Source organism: Plectropomus leopardus, chromosome 7, assembly GCF_008729295.1.
Source record: "Plectropomus leopardus isolate mb chromosome 7, YSFRI_Pleo_2.0, whole genome shotgun sequence".
Lineage (NCBI taxonomy): Eukaryota > Metazoa > Chordata > Actinopteri > Perciformes > Serranidae > Plectropomus > Plectropomus leopardus.
This window is the reverse complement of record NC_056469.1, coordinates 27,609,592-27,630,025: the sequence shown is the minus strand read 5'-3', so window position 1 is coordinate 27,630,025 and position 20,434 is coordinate 27,609,592. Positions and strand designations below refer to the sequence as shown.

Here is a 20,434-nt window from a genome sequence, read left to right as displayed (position 1 = left end):
CTGGTTAACTGGCTCAGTCTGTGGTTCCTTGCAAAGGCTTAACAGTTGACTGTTTTGGGACAAAACACGTGGAGGTTAAAGGGGAAAAGTAAAATAAAATACAAAATGGAAAAAACAGCAGGTTAGGGCACCCACTGTTGCACCACCGACCTCTGTCAGTCCTCCGGTCTATTTTTTGACAGAAGTGATCACACACGCGCGTCTGTCCAGCCCTTTCTCCTGCTCCTCCTCCTCCTGTCTCTCCTCCTCACGTGTCTTTATCTCTGCTTGTCTCTATCGCAGGACAGGCCTGTGGGTTTGATGAAAGCGCTGACTCTTGCCTTCTGCAGAGAAATAACGTGCAGATTTTACTCGCGCTTTGCTCGTTCGCGTTTTTTATGCGTCTCTTGGAGAGTCCTGATCATACTGACTGAAGTCTGTGAGCAGCACAGAGGGGCGCGGCTGAGGGTACAGTGTGTTTCCATGCCATAAACCTGTATGTTTCACCTCACCCAAGTCAAAGGAGACGAACACAATTCGTGTTTAAGACGGGAAGATCGATTGGCTTGATTTATTTCAGAAACATGGGAAATAGGCGAAGAGCAACTTCACATGGAATTACCTAAAAATTAGCACGAAAATTTGAAAAAGTATGAGAAAATTATCTTAAGTGATAAAATAATAATAATAATAATAATAATAATGATAATAATAATACAATACAAAACAGAACAAAAAAAACCGTGAAAGTAAAAGAAAATATTTTAAAAAATAGAAAAAATGGACCCAATAAACTACTTAAAATTGATCATAATTCTGTAAAATAATTTACAATTAATTTAACATACCTAATCATTATAATCCGTATAATTAGTATATTTTATTAGCCTACATTATGCAGGGCGTTTCTGGAAAAGTTGGGGTTGTTCAAATATTTGTGAAAAGCGTCTGAATGCAGCAAAAAAAGATTTCAGAGGGTTATTATAGGCTGAGTTATAGTGTTGAATAAAGGCTAGAGAGGTGTTTCTGCAGAAAATTATAATATCACAGTGACCTTGTCCTTTGACCTTCAACTACCATATTCTAATCAGTTAACTTTTGAGTCCAAGTGGACATTTGTGCCAAATTTGAGGAAATTCCCTATAAGGTGGTTCTGAGATATTGTAGAGACAGACACAAGGCCACAGTGACCTTGACCTATAAGTTCATTGTTAAGACTAAGCGGATATTTTGTCAAATTTTTAAGAAATTCCCTGAAGGAGTTCTTGAGATGTCGAGTTCACGAGTAATGGGCTGGCCAGAATTTTACAAGGAAAAGTTATAATATTATGCCATTAAACTCTTAAATGTACAAGAAAACAAAGTGGCATATTATGGCAGAAAAGTCAAGTTAGCTTTTTTTTTCTCCTAAATGTACACATTTAATCATTTAATGACACAACTTTTCTTGTAAAGTTAGAATTTCATTCTTGTAATATGACTTTTCAATTAAGTTATTGTTTTTAATCATTTACATTATAGATTGTCTGAGAGAATTCATTATTTGAATCCAAGTTTTCACAAACTTTGGAGACATGTAAAAACTGAATCTTCACTCCTGCTGATAGTTATTTTCCCACCCTAAAAACAGGTTTTGAATGTTTACAGGTGTATTTGTGCAAGTTTTGCATTGCTTGATGCAAATGAACATGAGAACCAGAAGCTGCAAAGCTGATCGGTTGCCTGTTTGTTTGAAGAAGTAGTAATATTGACATTTCTCCTTTGTATACTTTTTATCTCCATGTATTGTCACAAAGTAGCCCAGGGAACCTGATTAGAGCCGAGTCCACACAAGAGATACACCCGACAAACAAAGGTAATTAACTCAAACTGAACTCAAAGCAAACAGCAGGAGAGGGACATCGGTGTGTGGAGGTGTGAGGTCCGTGTGGTGTTGTTGGATGAAAAGCAGTGATGGACGGTGGATGTCCTCTGCTGTAGGAGACAAACTGATGGTCCATAGCCCGAGGGCCCTCCATCAACTGACGACCCTCATAAAACTTGTCATCCTGTTGTCTTTAGATAAGCTAGACCAAAAACAGTAGGGGAAACTGAATAATGTTTCTAAATGCAGTTTTAAGGTACTTTAGGGGCTGTGCTTTATTTTTATGCAGTTTTAAGGTACTTTAGGGGCTGTGCTTTATTTATCAGAGAAGGGGGGTTGGTTGGGGTGTGGCTTCATTTCTTTTTAATCTTGACCCTCCCCAGAACTACAAATACTTGACATTGCACCTCCTTGAGTGACTGAAGGAAATGCATGACCCCTCTTACACCATAAATAGGCCCTAATCTTTAAAAAAAAAAAAAAAAGATATTCCCCTTAAATGCAGGTATAGGAGCAATGCAACGAGCAAACAGCATAAGTGAGAGTTATTACTAAAAAAAAAAATTCTTCAGCAAAATGTAAATCCTTCGGACAAAGTTACAGCTTGAAAACTAGTTGAAAAGAGCTTTGGTTTTTCACCACTGCAATTTAATGTTGTTGTTTTTTTTTAGGATCAGGTTGGCGCAAATTGTTATTTTTGCTGATATTTTAAATGAGACATCTAGAATAAAGTGATTTTTATGACAGAAGATTTGATTTTGTCATGCAAGATGTTTCAAGGACACTCAAGAAATTAAAACTCATCAATTACTAATTTTTTTAACAGTCTCTGGCTGTGGTAAATGGTGAAAAAAAAGAAAAATGTTTAACAAGAAAAATGTTTTTCAAACACACAAGCTGGATTTGGAGTTGAGATATTATTTAAAATAAATGCAAAATACAACCATTTACTACTACTAATAATAATAATTTTAAAAAATTATTATTATTATTAATATTTGAAAATTGTATCAATGACTGAATCAAACCTGGCGCTGTTTCAACCGTCCTCTTTGTTTTGTAATGGGGTCGGTTGCTGGTTTTGTTAATATTCTCTTGCAATGCTGTTTTCCTGCAGGCAGAGAAGAAATATTTAAAGAGATCTCGGTTTTAATAAAGTCCAGAGGTCACAACGATAAGAATTCTCACAGTGAATCTCTACTTAATCTGTCTGAAAGGATAAACAAAGATAAACTGAGTAGGTGAGAATAGGTAAGAACATGTGCCATTGACACTGCTGATTCTTGAGTGCATGCGTGATATCAAATCATCAGTTTATTTTTTGATTGCATAAGTCATAATGTTTTCTCCATTTGTGTCATAGGTTGGAAGAGTCATCAGTCGAGACCTCCTCCACACAGGAGAGACAGACGTCACTGAATTAGGTATTAAAATGGTCATTTTGTAAACCTTAAAAGGTCTTAACGAAGAGTTTTATAATCATATTGTATCCATGGTTTAATCTCTTGCTGAACTCTGACAATGTCTTGATAAAGGACCATAAAGACAGACTTCACCCTGTGTTATCACATCCTATCAAGTCCTCTTCATTCCTTCTCTCCTGCCTTTGTTAAACTTTCCTTTGAGAGTAACTGATATCTGAGAGTATGAAAAGCACAGAATAAAAACTAAAGCTACTCTTTAGTTTTATTTCAAATTTCTTTTAAAAAATAAATTCATATCTCATCACACAAGCCCACAGGATTGTTTTTATCTCTTTAAACTCCTAAATTAGCTTTTAATTTTTTTTGCACCAAATAAACAGAGCAAGTCACAAGAGGTATTGAAATTAGACCATTTTAGATCAATATATTTATCTGCTGTTATTATACCCTTAATTCATGGCTGATTATTATTGTTACTATTAGTTTTACTTTTTTCCTGATGTTTATTTATTTATTTTTATCTATTTATTTCATCATTTTATTGCTTTTAATTTTTTTATTATGTATCGTTCTCACACATATGAATGTGAATTCAGGGCATTGCTGTAAAAGAGCTTAATGCTTGGTCAATTTTTCCTGAGAGACAAAAGTTGATGACGAAGAGCTCTTATTCTATGGTACTGATGTTTGAATCCCGTCTGTGAAATCCTGCACGTTTGCTCTGAAGTAAAAGCAAAGCCGAACTGAAGCACGTTTCCTAACCTTCAACAAGAAGTAATAAGTAACTCAGCAAAGGTCATCAGATTTACAACTGTATCATGTGTTTCTTTCAAAGAGTGTTTTTAAAACTGTCACCAGCATCATGGAAAATATCACACCTGTGGTTTGTTGGATTCACGTCTCCTAAAGCGCACATTCTGGACAGGGGTTAACATGCTGTCAGCAGACTGATCACATGATCGCATCTGCTGCCGCTGTGGTTTAGTTTACACATAAGTCAGGACTCAAATACAGATAATTCTACATGCCAAACGGTAACATGTTATTGGTTCTATGCATCAAAACTATTTAGGGGTCCAAGGATCCCCAGGGGTCCTTGAGGGAAGTCCAGGGGGTCCCCAGAAAAATTGGGAATAGTTTATTTTCACTGTTTAATTCACTATAGAAGTGAACCCAGTGTGGGTAAGAGTCATTAGAGGGACTTTTCAGTTTCACTTCCTCCGTGTGTATCTCTTCAGCTGTAGTTGTCTTAACAACTATTCAGAAATCAGAAACTGTGATTTGTTACAGTCGCTCTGACGCAAGCGTAGAGAATTCTAGAAGTAGAAACAAGAAATATGAAAATAAGAAAAAACATGAAATAAAATAAAATATGCAAAATGTTCACTATGCTCCAATTATTATAATATGCTGGGTGTTTGAAATGTATAAAAATATAGAAATATCGAATATAAAAATATGTGTCTTATGCTACATTATAATGCAAAAACTACTATGTAAAAGTTCAGAAATACAACAAAAATATGTGCATTATGCTGCAATGTACAACACAACATATACAAAAGTAAGATAAGAATAAGAAATATATACAATAGGCCTATGTGATATCTTCTATGGTGAAGGTTTTTACAGAGGGGTTAATTCATATGTCACATATAGTTGGATTTATAATGCCTTATTTGCATATTTTAAAAAATAATTTCCAAAAACTTGTGATTCACAGGGGTAGTTTAAGAGATATTCTGTTAGTTAAATGTTTTATTGGACTGTCTTTCCCTAAATTAATCTAAATACTGTACTGGATATAATGAATCAAACACAACACACTATTTTAATTTGATTCAATTCAGTTTTATTTATAAAGCCCATCATCACAAATCACAATTTTCCTCAGAGGGCTTTACAACATACACGAGAAACGAAGTCTTTAAAAACTGGGTTAAGGCAGCTATAAGGGGACCACCAGTGCAAGACATTTACAGCTGGTCCCCCAATTCCAGCCCTCCTCCACCCTCTAGTGTTTGACACTCCCGGGGACATGATGTGGACATAATGTGCTGTTGTCTTTGGGGCCACTTGATGGCGGTCTTCTCCTTAAACATGACATAACTGAATCTAAAGGCAGATAAAAGACACAGTTATTAAAATATAAACAAAATGTTTAAACATCGAAACACAGGACATGGTCATCTCATACTTGTTATTACTGACAGCTCTTTAAAAACACACATGGACACTAGAAAACATAAATGACTAGAAAACATAAATGCAAGTCATACTGTTTTCTGATGCTGTTTCAGTTTGATTGTTTTTTTAAAAACAGGAGAAAAACGGATCCATATATTTCAAGTGTTATTGACTGACTCTTGAATATGGAGCTTAAAGAGGAAAATATCAGTTTAACAATATTTTCATTATTTTTGTCGGATGAATTAGCCATTTAACACTTGCAAAATAAAACAGACATGACATTCAAACAATATAATATTCTGTGTATGGATGATAAGTAGCCATTCACACCTTTACTTTAACCCTGAAGACTGTTTTTAGGCTCATCATCACCTCTTTTCATTCAGGATCCTCTCCACTGTCAGACTCGTACTACCGGTTGGACAAAAATCTGCCTTCAAAATAAAAGTAGTCCAAATGTAGTGCTTGTTAGAACTTTAAAATTTAGTAAAAGAATAACAGAATGACCTATGGCGAGAAACTTCCATGTAGATATGACGAGTGACACAACCTTACAGGCTTGAAATAGATAGGTATTTCTATGTTAAAGTAAAACCGTTATTTAAATGTGAAAATTAGCCTACAAGATATCCTGCTATGAGCATTTACTCAGTAATCTTTTTAACAATTACATTTGTTAACTGCCCCATTTTACTTTCTTGAAATCTTTAATAGCAATGTGTGTTATGTGCAATGAATGTGCAATAGCCTATTTTGATTGTGCAATTTAAATTATGTGCAATTTATTTATTTATTTATTTATTGGTACAGCTTATGATTGACATGTAAGGGCATTTATGGGCGCAGCATCTGAGTCCAAGATAAATTTTCCTATATCATATCGTATGGCATCATATCATATCGTACCGTACCGCACCGTACCTTCCCGTACTGTACCATACCTTATGGTATGATGTGGTATCCCATCAATATCAGACACACTGGACCTTTATGTGGCACTCTGACAGATCATATATTTTAAAAATTTAGTCCAATCTTTGACGGTTAATCTCATTTTTGGGAACAGACTTTAGTTTGTGTATGAGTATAACAAGAGGAATAGTTATTTATATATTTTTTATTTCGAATATTGGGTCAGAAGCAGAGGCCATAATCTAGGAGCTTTTACTCTGAAGGCTCCAGACGGAAGTCGTATTACAGGTGACTTGATCGGGCTTTGTGTCGCTGCTTCAGCTCCTCCTGCAGCTGAGCAGCGTGTGTTTCCTCCGGGGTGACGGAGACTGCCGGTCCTGCCCTGCAGCAGAGTGAGCGGAGCGGGACTCTACACCGCCTCCGCCCGCAGCCACGGACGGACGGACGGACACGGGCCGGGGATGGCGTCGCTCGGCGTGGGGCTGCATCTCATCCGCAAGCGGGGAGCGGGCAGGAGCGCCGCGGTGGAGAGGAAGAACCTGCTCACGGTGTGCAGGTGGGAAACCCTCCGCTGTTCTCTGATCTCACGATGAAACAGCGTCTGACGGCAGATTTGTTTATTAATCACTTCAGAGGCGTTTGTTTGAGGTTAGCTCGTGGAGCTGGATCCGTATTTAAAATTCTGACTTTAAATGAACATAGCAGAAAGTCATTATGTGTGCGCTTGAAGAGATGCATTAAATATTAAACGATTTTTCAATATCAGCTCGCTGACCTCAGGTAAATGCCTCTATCATGTGTGGTTTGTCTTTTTCATTCACTCACACACAAATACACCCACTACAAGCAGCCTACACACGCTCCCATTAAACATTCATGCAATCACATTTGACTTTTAATTACCCATAAAATCAATTCAGTGTAAAATAATCCCAGGATTTAATAGTGAAACTCCCCACAAAACCCCACACCCAATAAAAATGTAGGATTAGCAATCAAAATCAATTTGAAAAATAATGTTTTTAATGATTTTTTTTTTATGTTGCAGTGCAAATATGTATCATTTTCATCTTTACTCTTTGTGATACTTTAATGTGGAGTGACATCACTTTTCTTCACTTTTCAGCTTGCAAATTGGTGCAAAAAAAAAAACAAAACAAGAAATCTGTAAAACGTTGCAAGAAAATTACAGAAAAATAAACAATAAAAATACAAGAAAATACAAGTTGCATTTTTATTTTATTTTAATTGTAAATATAGTTTTATATTTTTAGGTCATTTAGGTCACATTTTTCTCTAATTTCTCGCAATTTTATGTGTCTTGCCAAGTTGGTTATTGCCTTTTTCCCCATGTTTTTTTTTTTTTTAATCTAACTAATTTTCTCAGGTGTCAAGCGGTTAAATAGATTAGATATAGATATAGATAGATATAAGCAGAGCAAGCATAAACATTCATATCGCAGCCAGTGTTAACATTATTGTTTCCTTCAAGTTGCTGCTGGTTGCATTCATGAATGAAAGGTTTGATAATAAATATGGAGCGCGGCTGACAGATGAATGGATGGATGCTGAGGTGTGTGCACACATGTCGCCTGCCTGTTTTTTCCTCCTCTCTTTGTCAGCTGAAGTGAAAAGCGCTCTGAGTATTGATCTGTGGTCGTCCCCGAGCTGCTGGCACATGTCAGTTACTGACTGACGGTCCCTGTGGTGCGTTTCAGACACAAGAGCAGAAAAGGTCAGAGACAAGCGAAGTTATGGAGGCGTATTTTTTTTATTTTGGCACCCAGAAGGAGTAACAGCTCCAAACTGATAACACGCCACCTGCTCCAGCTGATGTCTGCTCCATTTGCAAAAGAACAAAAGTATTTTTTAGGTTTCAGGTGTTGTCGTGTGTGACTGTGCCTGGTGCGTCCGCCTCCATTAACGTCACTTTGAACAGATTGTAAAGGGAGGGAAATTAGACGCAGGTGCTGCTTGCTGACCACTCTGGTCCTGTTCCCGGCTCTTTCTGCCCCCGCACCAGCCATCGACTCGCTGATTGGCACAAGCGGAGGCGGGAGAGAAGATGACGGATTGGCAAAATTAATGAGCAGAAGATTAAATATTGCTGGAGTTGAAGGAGGACAGAACAAAACAGAAGGAGAAAATGAACTTCTTGAATACATTTTCCTTCTTTTGTTTCCTGTTGCGTTGGTTTAAAGCTGGAGTAGGAAATCTGGAAAACGCCAAAACAAGCAGGATTTTAAAAAACATATATCTATCTACATCTCTTACTTATTCAGTCTCTCTTTCAAACTCGGTGCAGATGTATTTGTATCGGTGTTTTAGCTGCTTAGGAGGAGATGGATGGTAATTAGTGAGGGCACCTCATTGCATCTCGCTTGTTACGAAGCTGAAATTACTGCGTTCACCTCGGATGTCGTGTTCCCATCAATGCCGATCGGAGCCGGAGGCGATAAAAACCCGTGTCCACAGCAGAGTCATCCAGAGTATGGATGTTGATGTCTGCTGTTGTTTATGTTTTTATGCTCTCGGTGCAAAACAAATGCCCTAAGGGGCAATAAAGGTTTCATTCATTTATTCATTTGACCCGGGTGTGACTGCTGATGGTACACATTCTCACTGTTTGCGGGTGTTAGTGGGTTTTTTAGTATGATTTCAGTCGGACTAACATGTTTACACATGTTTTGAATGTCCAGTTTTAGTCGGACTAATAATTAGATTTTTTTTCTAACTTCATGTAAATGTACAGATTGTGGAGCGTGTCCCTGGGATGAAGGCAGGCAGCAGCTTGGGAGACGGGCATTTGGTTAATGACTGTAGCAGCTTCAGTTCGGCCAGTTCCCAGCCTCTCAAATGTAAAAGATTTGATGATTTTCTTTGATATATATATTATGCATATACGATAATATCGGCACGTCATCAGTATTGGCAGATAATGACTTTAAAAGGAAATACTGTGATCAGCCAACATGCTGATTTCTGCTGATATCACACACCAATATTTTTTTTAACTGACAAAGAGAACATGTACAAAAAAGCAACCCTAAGTCAAAGTACAGTTAATAAATATTACATACATTAAAAAGCCTTGTATTTCATGCCTCCATCTGCTGGTGGACCATCACGATAAGAGTATGAATAATATAATCTTAATTCCACTACATAAGAGACTTGATGATCACTAAAATTTGTTGGGGAAAAAGGATTTATCAATATCAGTCATCAGCCAAAATATAGTGCATCACTAATATAAATGATAGTAATTATCAGATCCTTGCGTATTTGACTGCTGTTTGGACAAAACAAACTATGTGAATGTCACATTTGGAATTGTCATTTTATAGTATTTTTCTGACATTTCATAAAAAAACATGATTATTCAGGCAGATTAAAGCGGATCCGAGCCCCATCAACATATTCTGTATAATCTGCATTGACTTGTTGCAGCTCATTATATTTAAACCACGATGTTAAACACTGACAGAAATGTTTGGCATGCAAATTGTGGATGTCTTATTCATCATTTTCTACACCTCCTTTGAAACTGTAGGATTATCACCAGAATTTCAGTTTCGCTTGTGTCTGAACAGTGCTTGTCTGCACAGCGTGAGTTCGCTGCTTGTTAGGTGATTTCAGCTGTAAGAAAAAGTGTAGATCGCTGCTGGAAGTGAGCGTGAGAGGAAAGCAGAGACTCTTTTGTAGCTGTCAACAAAACACACCCGCTACTGAAAATATTTGTTTTCAGAACTCAATTGTATTGAAAAAAGAGAAAGAACATGGAGTATTTTCCATGAAAAAATTGCTTAATGCCTTTAAATATCTTAAATGCATCTCTTTTTAATTATGCACGTATCTATGAATATGCAGATTAGTTCTCTGTTTCTATCTCCACCCACCTCGCAGCCGTTTTCACAGCCTTGACCTATTAATCAGGGAAAATACCCATGCTGACGTTTAGATGTGTCTCTATGGTTACCAACTGATTAGCCCAAATAGTTTATGTACATGGTCTCATACAGCTCAATTATAATGTCACAGACAGATTTAAGGATCAGCAGAAGGATTTATTCATAGTTTAGCTTTTAAAATTATGTTAAAATCACACATCTGCTATAAAATCCTGTTGTTGGTTCGTTTTCTTTCACGCCACAAACTGATTGCACCAGAGTTGACTTTCTTGTTAGCTAAATGGGCGCCCAAAAGCAGTTGGTAGAGCGGGCACTCCATGTGCAAAGGCTATGTCCTCGCTGCAGCGGCTGCAGGTTCGATTCCTGCATCGGCCCTTTGCTGCTTGTTTCCCCCTCTTTCTTTTTCCCTTTCATGCTTAAGCTGTCCTATCAAATAAAAGCAAAAAGCCAAAAAAAGAATATTTAAAAAAAAAATAGGAAAAACTACATTTATAGTTATCATAACTACATATTTAAAATTATGTTTCAGAATTATTATATTTTTTAAGCACCATACCCATCTTTGCCTATTTTTTTTTTTAAACTAATTTTCAGGTAATTTTCTTGTACATTTTACAAATTTTGGGATAATTTCTGTGGTTGCTTTATAATTTATTTAATTTGTAATTCATTTATTTAAGAATAGACAGTGTATATTAAAAAAAATCTAAATGCACCCAAGTTAGCTGGGGAGCTAGTGTTCATTAATATTCTCCTTTTTTTAATTTTATTTTTTTAAAGGAAATAAAGCCAATTTGCTTAGCTTTCAAAGGGTTAATGGAGATCAGAGGACAGATTCCATCATGTAATCATCATCATCAGCCATCATAAAACACAGCTTCAGTCAGCAGTAAAAAGGTTTTTATTAAGTACTGAGGGAAAGTTTTTATAGACTGAAGGCTGAAGAGAAGAGCTGCAGCGTTTTTTAGAGGCTGTGTGAAGTTATTTATCCAACCACACAATTTTCTGAATGAAATATAATTGATTAACATCTCTTTAGGAAAACAAATCCTCAGATGCTGTGTTTGTGGCCGTTCTGAGATGGCTCAGTGTTCGGGAGTTGTCACATCTCGTGTCCATCGTGTCACGTCGGTAACTTCTCTCATTCAGAAACACAAACATTGACGTGCAGAAAACGGATCATTCACCATGTTTTGAAGAAAGAAACATTGATTATTGTTGTTGGTCGCCTAGCAACAGGGTTTTCAAAACTTCAACCACCTCAGTGAGCGATACTGTGTGTGTGACTGACTTTTCATGTTGAAAACAACCTCAGATGTTACGTATGAATGCAGCGTTAAGTTGAATCAGCGGTGTGGGTGGACAGGTTTTGTGGAAGTTCTGGTCTCAGATTGTCTGACCCAAAAGGGACTTTATTCAGTCCCTACTTTTTGTTTTTTTTCCCTGATTTGGTTTCACTTACTAGCAACAGTCACATAGTCATTGTTGGTTAAGTGAACCATTTGTTCCTTTCTCTTTTTTTTTTTTACAATGTAGAAAGACAAAAACAATCAGATTTTCAGTTTTTAATTCAGCCCCCAAAGTGGACGTTTTTAGGGACCAGTCGCTGTTTTACCAGCAGCTTTTTCAGCCCCTAAATGTGGGTGTTTTAAAGACCTGTTACTGTTTTCCAGCAGCTTTTTTGTCCCCTGAGGTGGGTGCTTTTAGTGAACCATTGCTGTTTTTCTAGTAGTGACAGTGGTACGAAAATCCATGTTTTTTTAGCTAAGACAGCTGCTTTTCCATTGGGGAGTGAACATGATCTTTTTCTAACCAAAACCATGTTTTTTTGTGACTGAACCACATGTTAACCACAGCATTTTTTAAACATAAAGTTTCAGCATATACTTTCAATATATCCACTAAATAATAACATGCAAACAGGACATACCTGTGGTTTGCAGATATGTTTAATGCCAACATGTTTTTGGGGTGATTGGGTTAAAACTTTGAACCCTCACTCATTAGTTGTTATCAACAGCAGAATATTTTACATGTGTTTTTTCTGTTACAGTTTATTTCAGTGTTTCACATTTTAAGTCAATTAAAACGTCATTAAAACCTGCACTTATTCAGGGATGTGAGCTGAGATACTTTTGCTTTCCTGCTCTTTCACAGGAAGCACTCGCTCTGTGGTCATCCTGCTGCTAAGCAACGAGATAGAGAGAGATGTAGTCAGATTATTTAGCTGACGTTAAGGGCTACACACACAATTTGGCAGAATTTGGACAACACACACACACACACACACACACACACACACACACACACACACACACTACACACACTACACACGATTGCAGCCTTGCCCATTAACTCTCCTTCCTGTCTAATTAGTTGAAACCAGATTAGACGGAGCTGGTCGGTGCACATGACTGTCACAGTGGGCAGCACATTATAACTGTTTTCATCAAAGGATGTTAATCAAAGCCTCATAAACCATCACAGAACAGTTGCAGCAACTTGTTTTCCTTTTTGAAATGCATACAGTTTTAATGCATACAACCGTTTTACCTCCAAGCCGTAACTTATCACCCCGTATCGCTAACACCAAACGCCTTGATCGGAGCTTTCTCCACTCTGCTGTAGCAACATGTCACAGCCTTTTCCCCTGCTGTCACCAGAGACATCAAGTAGTGTTCATGCTAGAGCGGCAACAATGAATTGGTTGGTTGTCAGCTGTTAACAGTGTGTAGGATTTAGGGGGACATGTTAGCAGAGTGGAGTGTAATATTAATAATATTAGTGTACCATCACCTGAAAATAAGGATTGTTTTGTTTTCGTTATCTTAGATCTGAGTCTTTTATATCTATGTAGAGAGTGGGACCGAGCATCTTATCATTGGATCCTCCTTCTCAGTGGATGCCTATAATGCTTCATGCTTTGGTGAAGCTGAACTTTAAGTTGTGATTCCCAGCCGATGCAGCGCGGGTCCATTTTGAACGGGCCGCAAATGACTCTTGAACGTGTCAAGTTTGTAAAAAGTGAATTTCCAGGACAGTGCTTTTATTTTGAAGTGCTGTTTATGTTTATTCTTGCAAATTGTTTTATTTCTTTGTGTTCAAAGCCAACGTGTTGTTTATATTTGTGTGGACTTTAATAACTAAGGAGAAATCTGGAGCCATTAGCTTCAAGCTTCAGGCTCAATAACTGATTTTAATACCAGTGTGTGCGTCTTCTGTTGTGTTCAGGTTTTCAGTGAAGACTCTGCTGGACCGCTCCTGTTTCGAGACAATAGACGACACGTCTCCAGAGTTCGTTAACTTTGTTTCCATCCTGGAGCACATCCTCAGTCATCGACTCAAAGGTAAAAACACGTAAGCGACCCCCTTCTTGTGCAGGGAATAAACCCCTAAACATACGCGTAGCCTAATAGTTAAACTTGCAGAATGCAATATTATTTGTGTTGCATTCTGAATTTACTCAATGCTCTGTAAGGGAGTGACAGGGAACATTGAAAGAGAAATAGAGGGATGATATGTAACAACGGTTCTCAGCCTTTGTGCAAAATATCAATGTGAAATTGCAGTGACTCATCGGTTTATTACACAAGTTTAGGTAATGTCAGGCATCACTTTTCCAGTTATTGAGATTGTTGTGAAGTAGGAGCCCTGGTGGAAAATACTCTCATTGTAAAACACAGTATATTGTTATTATTCTTTGACTATAGTGTAAATACTGGGCTGCTAAAGAGCGCTTTTTGAAGTCTCCACTCCCACAAAGTTGGACTCTTCACATTTTTTAGAGTTCAATAATTGCATAATTTATTTCACTTTAATGAAATTTATGCGTAAAAAAAACCACTGCAACTGTCATCCATTGCCATTTGTATAACAATACAGGAGAGCATTATAAATGCAGATTCAAGCTTTTTAAATCTCTGTTCCTGTCTCTTTTTCTCTCAGGTCAGACGACTTGGTTTGGTTATGAGAGTCCTCGGAGTTTCTGGGATTATGTAAAAGCCGCCTGCGGTAAAGTCCCTCATAATTGCATCCGGAGCATCGAGAGCATGGAGAACGTGCGATCATCGAGAGCTAAAGTGAGGATAAAAACTGTCTCTTGGGATCTGATTTAATTAGCTGAGGCAGCAGGACAGAAAATAACTTAAATCTCTGATTTTTTTTTTAAGTATGTTATTTAGCCAAAAAATCAATGATAGATGAAATACCAGTTTTTATATACACAAGACTACATCTGCTACTGTGAGTTCAAAATTTTCTGACCGGCAGCGCACACACAATGCACAATGAAAGGTTTGTTATTGCAGCATATTATCCCCTCAGAAAAGGAACAAAGGGAACAAAAAAAGAGTTAAGAACACTCATGCACATAAAACGTGACTCAGACTTACGCTGAGAGAACAAACAATAGGAGCTAATGTTCTACAGTCAGGCCGTAGGTGAGAACAAGACACACACACACACACACACACACACACACACACACAGACATACATACATGCACACACACACACACACACCAGGTCATGAACTCTTAACGCGTCACTAACGGCTCACTGTTACCTGTGTCTGTCTCTGCAGGGCAGGGCGTGGATCAGAGTGGTCCTGATGGAGAAAAGATTATCAGAATACATCTCATCTGCACTGAGAGACTTCAAAACCACCAGGTTCTAATGTGCTGCTCATAAACTCTGCACACTGTTTGCCCTACACTGCAGTCATGACATTTTTATGCCTCTGCAGCGGCGTTAGCCGTGGCCCAAAGAGTTATGTTTTCGATTGTCCCTCCAGACGCCCGTCTGTCTCATTCTCATGAACGCAATATCTCAAGAGCATCTTAGGGGAATTTCTTTTGGCGCAAATATCCTCTTGGAGTCAATGATGAACTGATTTGATTTTAGGGGTCATAGGACAAAGGTCAAGGTCACTGTGACCTTGTCTATCTCATTCTTGTGAACGCAATATTTTTAAGAACACTTTGAGGGAATCGTTTAAAAGTTGGCACAAACTTAGACGAAAGAATGAACTGATTTTTTCTGCTGGTCTCAATATGACCTCATTAAACATGTGTTTGGCCATAATTCAAAACTCATATGCTCGAGGTGACCTGTAGCTCAGTTAGTCGAGCGGGCGCCCCCATGGACAGACGCTGTGTCTTCGCCGCAGTGGCCGCGGGTTCGATTCTGGCCTGTATGTCATCCCCTCTCTCTCCTCCTTTAACACTTAAGCTTTCCCATCTTCATTAAAGGCAGAAGCCAAAAAAAAAATCCCTAAGAAAACAAATCATTCCGAAATTTCACACAAATGTCTAATGATGAAATCATGACGTTTTATATCCACAAGGTCAAAGGTCAGCTTCACTGTGACGGCAGAATATTCTCAATAAAACACTTTTCTGGCCATTACTCAACATCATATCTCAGGAACAGAAGGGGAGACAGAATTGGTGACCCTCATCTCGGGTGTCCACCTTAAAACTGTGCTGGTTGTATAGACTTTCTTTGCTGCCGAGTAAAAGACGCGTGTGAAGCATCCATGTATTCACAGACATGGACATAAACTCGAAACGCAGTTTGACTACTTAGCGGAGGGATACAACCACAAGACGGTTATTCCAGTGATCATATAAAAAGTATTTCGAAAGCATACTGCAGGATCATGTAGATTAATTCTCACGTGTCACAGCTGCATCTTTCTGCTCCAATTTTTATTCAAATCCCAGTCATCTCACGCAGTCTAGAGGAGCTGAATTAATGCCGATAACGTGCTCACATGTGTTGGCTGCAGGAGGTTTTACGAGGATGGAGCCATTATATTAGGAGAGGAGGCGGGGCTGTTAGCAGACACGCTCATCGGACTAAACACCATTGACTTCAGGTACTAACCACAGTCCGCTGTTTCTTATTGTGACTACTTTTGGTCTCCTGCTGCTCCGTCAGTGTGTAGTGTTTTTGGAGCACATTTTTGGCAAAGTTTTGACTGAAATAGAAATGGATCTCCAATTAAATGTTCTATAATATTTAGGACCTAGATGTGTGTTTGCATGAGTATTTGCCTGCTTTATTACACTTAGCATGTTACAGTTTAAGTTTGTGTAAATCTGGTAAAAGAAGAGACGGCGGTTTAATTTTTCCTCCTGTCTCAGCTTCTGTCTGAAAGGAGAGGGTCTGGACGGCAGCTGCCCCGCCGTGATCGACTACACGCCTTACCTGAAGTTCACTCAGAAGTATGTGAGCTCACACAGTTCATCATCAGTGTGCTGTACAGCAGGATTCAACAAAGTCATTTTTATTCTGACTTAAATCGTTTTCTACATCAGATTTGCAGCAAATCATGTAAAAACATTTAAAGGGATAAATCAACCCAAAATAGAAATAAAGATATTTTTTCCTCTTACCTGAAGTGCTAATTTATGATCTAGACTAAAACAATCTAGACTGATAAAAAGCACCACAGGTAAAAGGAAAAATATGTAGTTTCGATTCAGTGTGAACTTTTCCTTTAACTATAAAAAGTGAGACTGATTCTTTGGTGGCCAAATGCTTTTTGTCAGAGGGATTTGGCCCTAAGACCTGCTGTTTGCCTGCTGGCTCATATGATACTCAGTGCTGGCTCCCTGTGCAGTGCAGACAGCATCAGCAGCGACGAGGAGGAGATGAGGACTCTGGGGAGCAGCGGCAGTGAGAGCAGCACCCCCGACAAAACGGCCACCGCTGCCTCCATCTTCACCGAGCAGAGCAACCTGGTCAGCAAGTGCAAACGCTTTGAGCAGAAGTACCGGATGGCGCTGGAGCAGAAGGTAGTCTGTGTGTGTGTGTTTGTGTGTAATTTTCTTTTTTTTAGGGATAAACAAATTGGATGGTAAGATTACTTTTGAACTGTAAAAGGTTACAGACTTTAACATTCCCTGTAGGTGTTTTATACCTGCATACAGTATGATTTATATTGTACTGTTATATTGTGCATTATATTAACCACTGGCACTTTATTCATATCCCGATTCTTTGGCTCCTGGTGCACTTGCCTTGTTGTATATTGTGAATGCTGCTGTGTGTGTTTTTGTGCGTGTATTTGTAGTCTTAACATGCTGCTCTTAACTTCTTTCCCCTAGTGGGGTTAATAAAGTTGTTTGAATGTTTTGTTAAGCTTGATGTTATGTCTTGAATATCAGTAATGTTGCTTCCCTCTGTGGTTTATTCAGGATCATGGAGCTGCTTGGTTTCTGGTTATTTATTTATTTTTTTTGAGTCCAAAAACAAACTTCTCATACAACATTAAAGATGACAAACCGAGTGTGTGTGCGTGCGTATGTGTGCGTGTGTGTGTGTTTGTCTCAGGGTTACCTGGAGGAGCTGGTGCGTCTACGAGAAGCCCAGCTGTCAGAGGCCGTGTCTCATAACAAAGCTCTTCAGCAGACCCTTGCAGACACACACCTCTCCCACACACTGGAGAAGGAACAGCTGGAGTACATCGTCCTGGAGCTGCAGGACCAACTGTGAGTTCAACCTGCTTCTGTGTTTGTGTGTGTGTGTGTATTTGTCCGTCAGTGCATGTGAGGTCGCTGATGAGGAGGTGGAGGACTTTTCAGCAGAATCCAGCTGTGAGTTTGACATTCAGGACTCTGCAGGAAGTCTGCAGGTTGGAGGTGGTTTGCTATTTGTGTTTTGTTTAATCAATAGTTGCTTTCAGTGGACGGGAAAAGCTGCGTCCGCGTTTGTGTCTTTAAATTAATGTTCTAATTAGTGAAAAACCTTTTCTGTGTTTGATTAGTTTCAGCTGCAAAGTCTGTCAGGAGGATTTGTGTGTCAGAATTTCTGGAAATTAAACTGCAGTGTGATGACTCAGTGACTGCGGTCAGAGAAATGACACTGAATCAGAGAGAATTTAAAGTTGGAGTCTGCAGTTAAAACTTCAATCAGAGGTAACGGGAGATAACACAACAAATCAGTGTTGGGTTTGATTTTTAAAGAAAAAGTGACAGACGTGGTTGTAAATGTTATCTGATGGAGGTTGCATTGACTTATGTTGTGAAACATTCAAGCTCTATTCAGTAAAAATAAGCATCAGGTGAAGGTAATGAATAACATTCTCATGATGTCTTCAATGCAATCTTGTAAAATTTTGCTTTTGGCGAGAAACATTTGTTGACATTTTCACAGCAATATAAAACAGATATTAGAGAGGGATTTGTGGTGAATTATGTATTATATATTGTGATGTATTATGTATGTTTGATGAGAGAATTAATAACTTTAACAACAGAACATTTATTTTTTAGACTGTAAATTTCTTTGTTTCCCTGGCACAAAGGAAAAATAAATAAAAACAAAAAACAACAATATAGAAACATCGGTATCGGCCAAATTGTTATTTTAAACATTGGTATCAGTATATAATATCGTTGGTCTTTTTTTAAACTTTTTGACTGAGTGTGTAGTTTTTGCAAAATCTTACCATTATTTGCTCGCTTCATGTATTTAAGAAGAATAAATAGGTAGATAAACAGAAAAAAGGTTAGCAGTAACTGCCACTCAAAGCTTTTTATGTTCTCTTATATTAAGTGATTACATTTGTGCAGGTCAAGTTGACCTGGACTTTCTGACAGCTGCGTTCAGCGATCCGACCAGAACCCGGAACAAACCAGCGCTGCCGGAGCTTGACAGTCCAGATTATGTTCAAAAGTGCATCGATCGACTTCCTTCCTCTTTTTAGTTCAAGAGTTTATTCAGTCAATAAATTGTCTCCAACTCTGGACGGTTGTTGTCCTTAGGACGGTGCTGAAGAACAATGATTTGCGGTCCAGACAAGAGCTGACAGCCCATCTGACCAATCAGTGGCCGTCTCCCGTCGTCTTGGATGCCAACGCCGTTGCCTTGGACACGCTGCTGTACAGGAAGAGCACGGGACAGTGGGAAGAGTATGTGTCTGCGTTTACGTCCTCCAGCTTCTAACTAATCATTATTTTTATTACTGACGAATCTCAGTTATTTATAGTGAATTATTTAACTGTTTTGCAAACTACTTAACAACTTTACAGCCATGGAGTAGAGATTGTTTATCTATATCAATAAACTGGCAATTTGTTGAAAAATAAAGAGCCTTGATGAAGCAATTTCACAGTCCAGAGATGAGACTGTTTTTGTCTGACACAATTAAAAAAAAGTGTATTTGATTTATGATGATAAAACTTATTAAACTTATAGGTAAATTGAGTGTTTTGTGAATCTGGGACATGCAAATATCTTTTAAAGTTACATAGTTGTGTGCGATTGTCACTGATCTCCAGTCGTCTCTTTGCAGGAAGAGTTTCCAGAGTCTGGAGCAGCTGTCTGCGGACATGAGCCTCTCCCAGACGTCTCTTGAACCGGCACACACACTGAGTCTGGAGGGAAGGCCGAGCGGCACACACTGGCCGCACCAAGGTATGTCTCCCTCTGCAAGCAAGCGCAGATGTCCAGGAGGGTCTCCACTCTGACGTGAGAATTTATCGAGTGTGTCTTGTCTCTCAGGTAAAGAGGAAACGCCGTCTCTGAGGGGTCTGTGCGGCTCCCTGACTTCAGTCGCAAGCTACAAGTCTCTGGCCAGCCTGAAGTCCAGCGAGTGTTTGGCAAGTCCTGCAACAGAGATCAGCAGTCCAGGATTCACTCCTTCATAGGGAACGGAGAGCTAAAAATAAAACAGATCACCACCGGGGCCAGACAATCCAGGAACTCTCTACATGTAGGTGATTCTGATCTTGTTTACACCTGATATTAACATGCGTCTTTGGGTGATCTGATCACTTGTGGACAGCACTAAAAACAAGCGTAACATTTTGATCTGATTATTCAAACCACTTACAGAAGAAGTCTGGGATGCATTTGACCAAACAGCTTTTGTAGTGTAAACATGAGTGCATCCTGATCCCTGACAAGACCCTCTTACATGGCCTGTTCAAATCAGGAATTTGGTGATGTTGTGCCGCCTTGCAGTTCTTTTTAAGAGGTACGAACACTGAATGGAGGGACGGGGTTAGTAGTAGTGGCGAATCAGTGTGTAAATGGACAGCCGTCATGACGGACCCATTGACCCGACAAATATGATGCTCTGACAATGTGTTATTACAGATTTGCGCAAAAATTAAGCAATGTTTTCGAAATGTCGATGAAACATAA

The 20,434-nt window shown here is 38.7% G+C and overlaps 1 protein-coding gene across 1 annotated transcript; it reads left to right on the top strand.

Moving 5' to 3' along the window:
- The first annotated feature begins 6,747 nt into the window (after positions 1-6,747).
- Positions 6,748-20,434, top strand: rundc3b (RUN domain containing 3b). The gene is made up of 11 exons (XM_042490350.1): positions 6,748-6,925; positions 13,512-13,627; positions 14,226-14,359; positions 14,862-14,947; positions 16,068-16,157; positions 16,426-16,506; positions 16,905-17,079; positions 17,618-17,775; positions 19,051-19,197; positions 19,581-19,702; positions 19,790-20,434. Exons 1-11 carry the CDS (start codon positions 6,831-6,833, stop codon positions 19,933-19,935), a joined length of 1,350 nt encoding a protein of 449 aa, XP_042346284.1. The 5' UTR covers positions 6,748-6,830; the 3' UTR covers positions 19,936-20,434.

Excerpts from the sequence above, each read along its gene's own strand:
- rundc3b (XM_042490350.1), top strand. The coding sequence starts at position 6,831 with ATGGCGTCGCTCGGCGTGGGGCTGCATCTCATCCGCAAGCGGGGAGCG. Across the intron at positions 13,628-14,225 it reads CCTCAGTCATCGACTCAAAG|GTCAGACGACTTGGTTTGGT; the intron begins GTAAAAACACGT and ends TTTTTCTCTCAG. Across the intron at positions 17,776-19,050 it reads CTGGAGCTGCAGGACCAACT|GACGGTGCTGAAGAACAATG; the intron begins GTGAGTTCAACC and ends TGTTGTCCTTAG.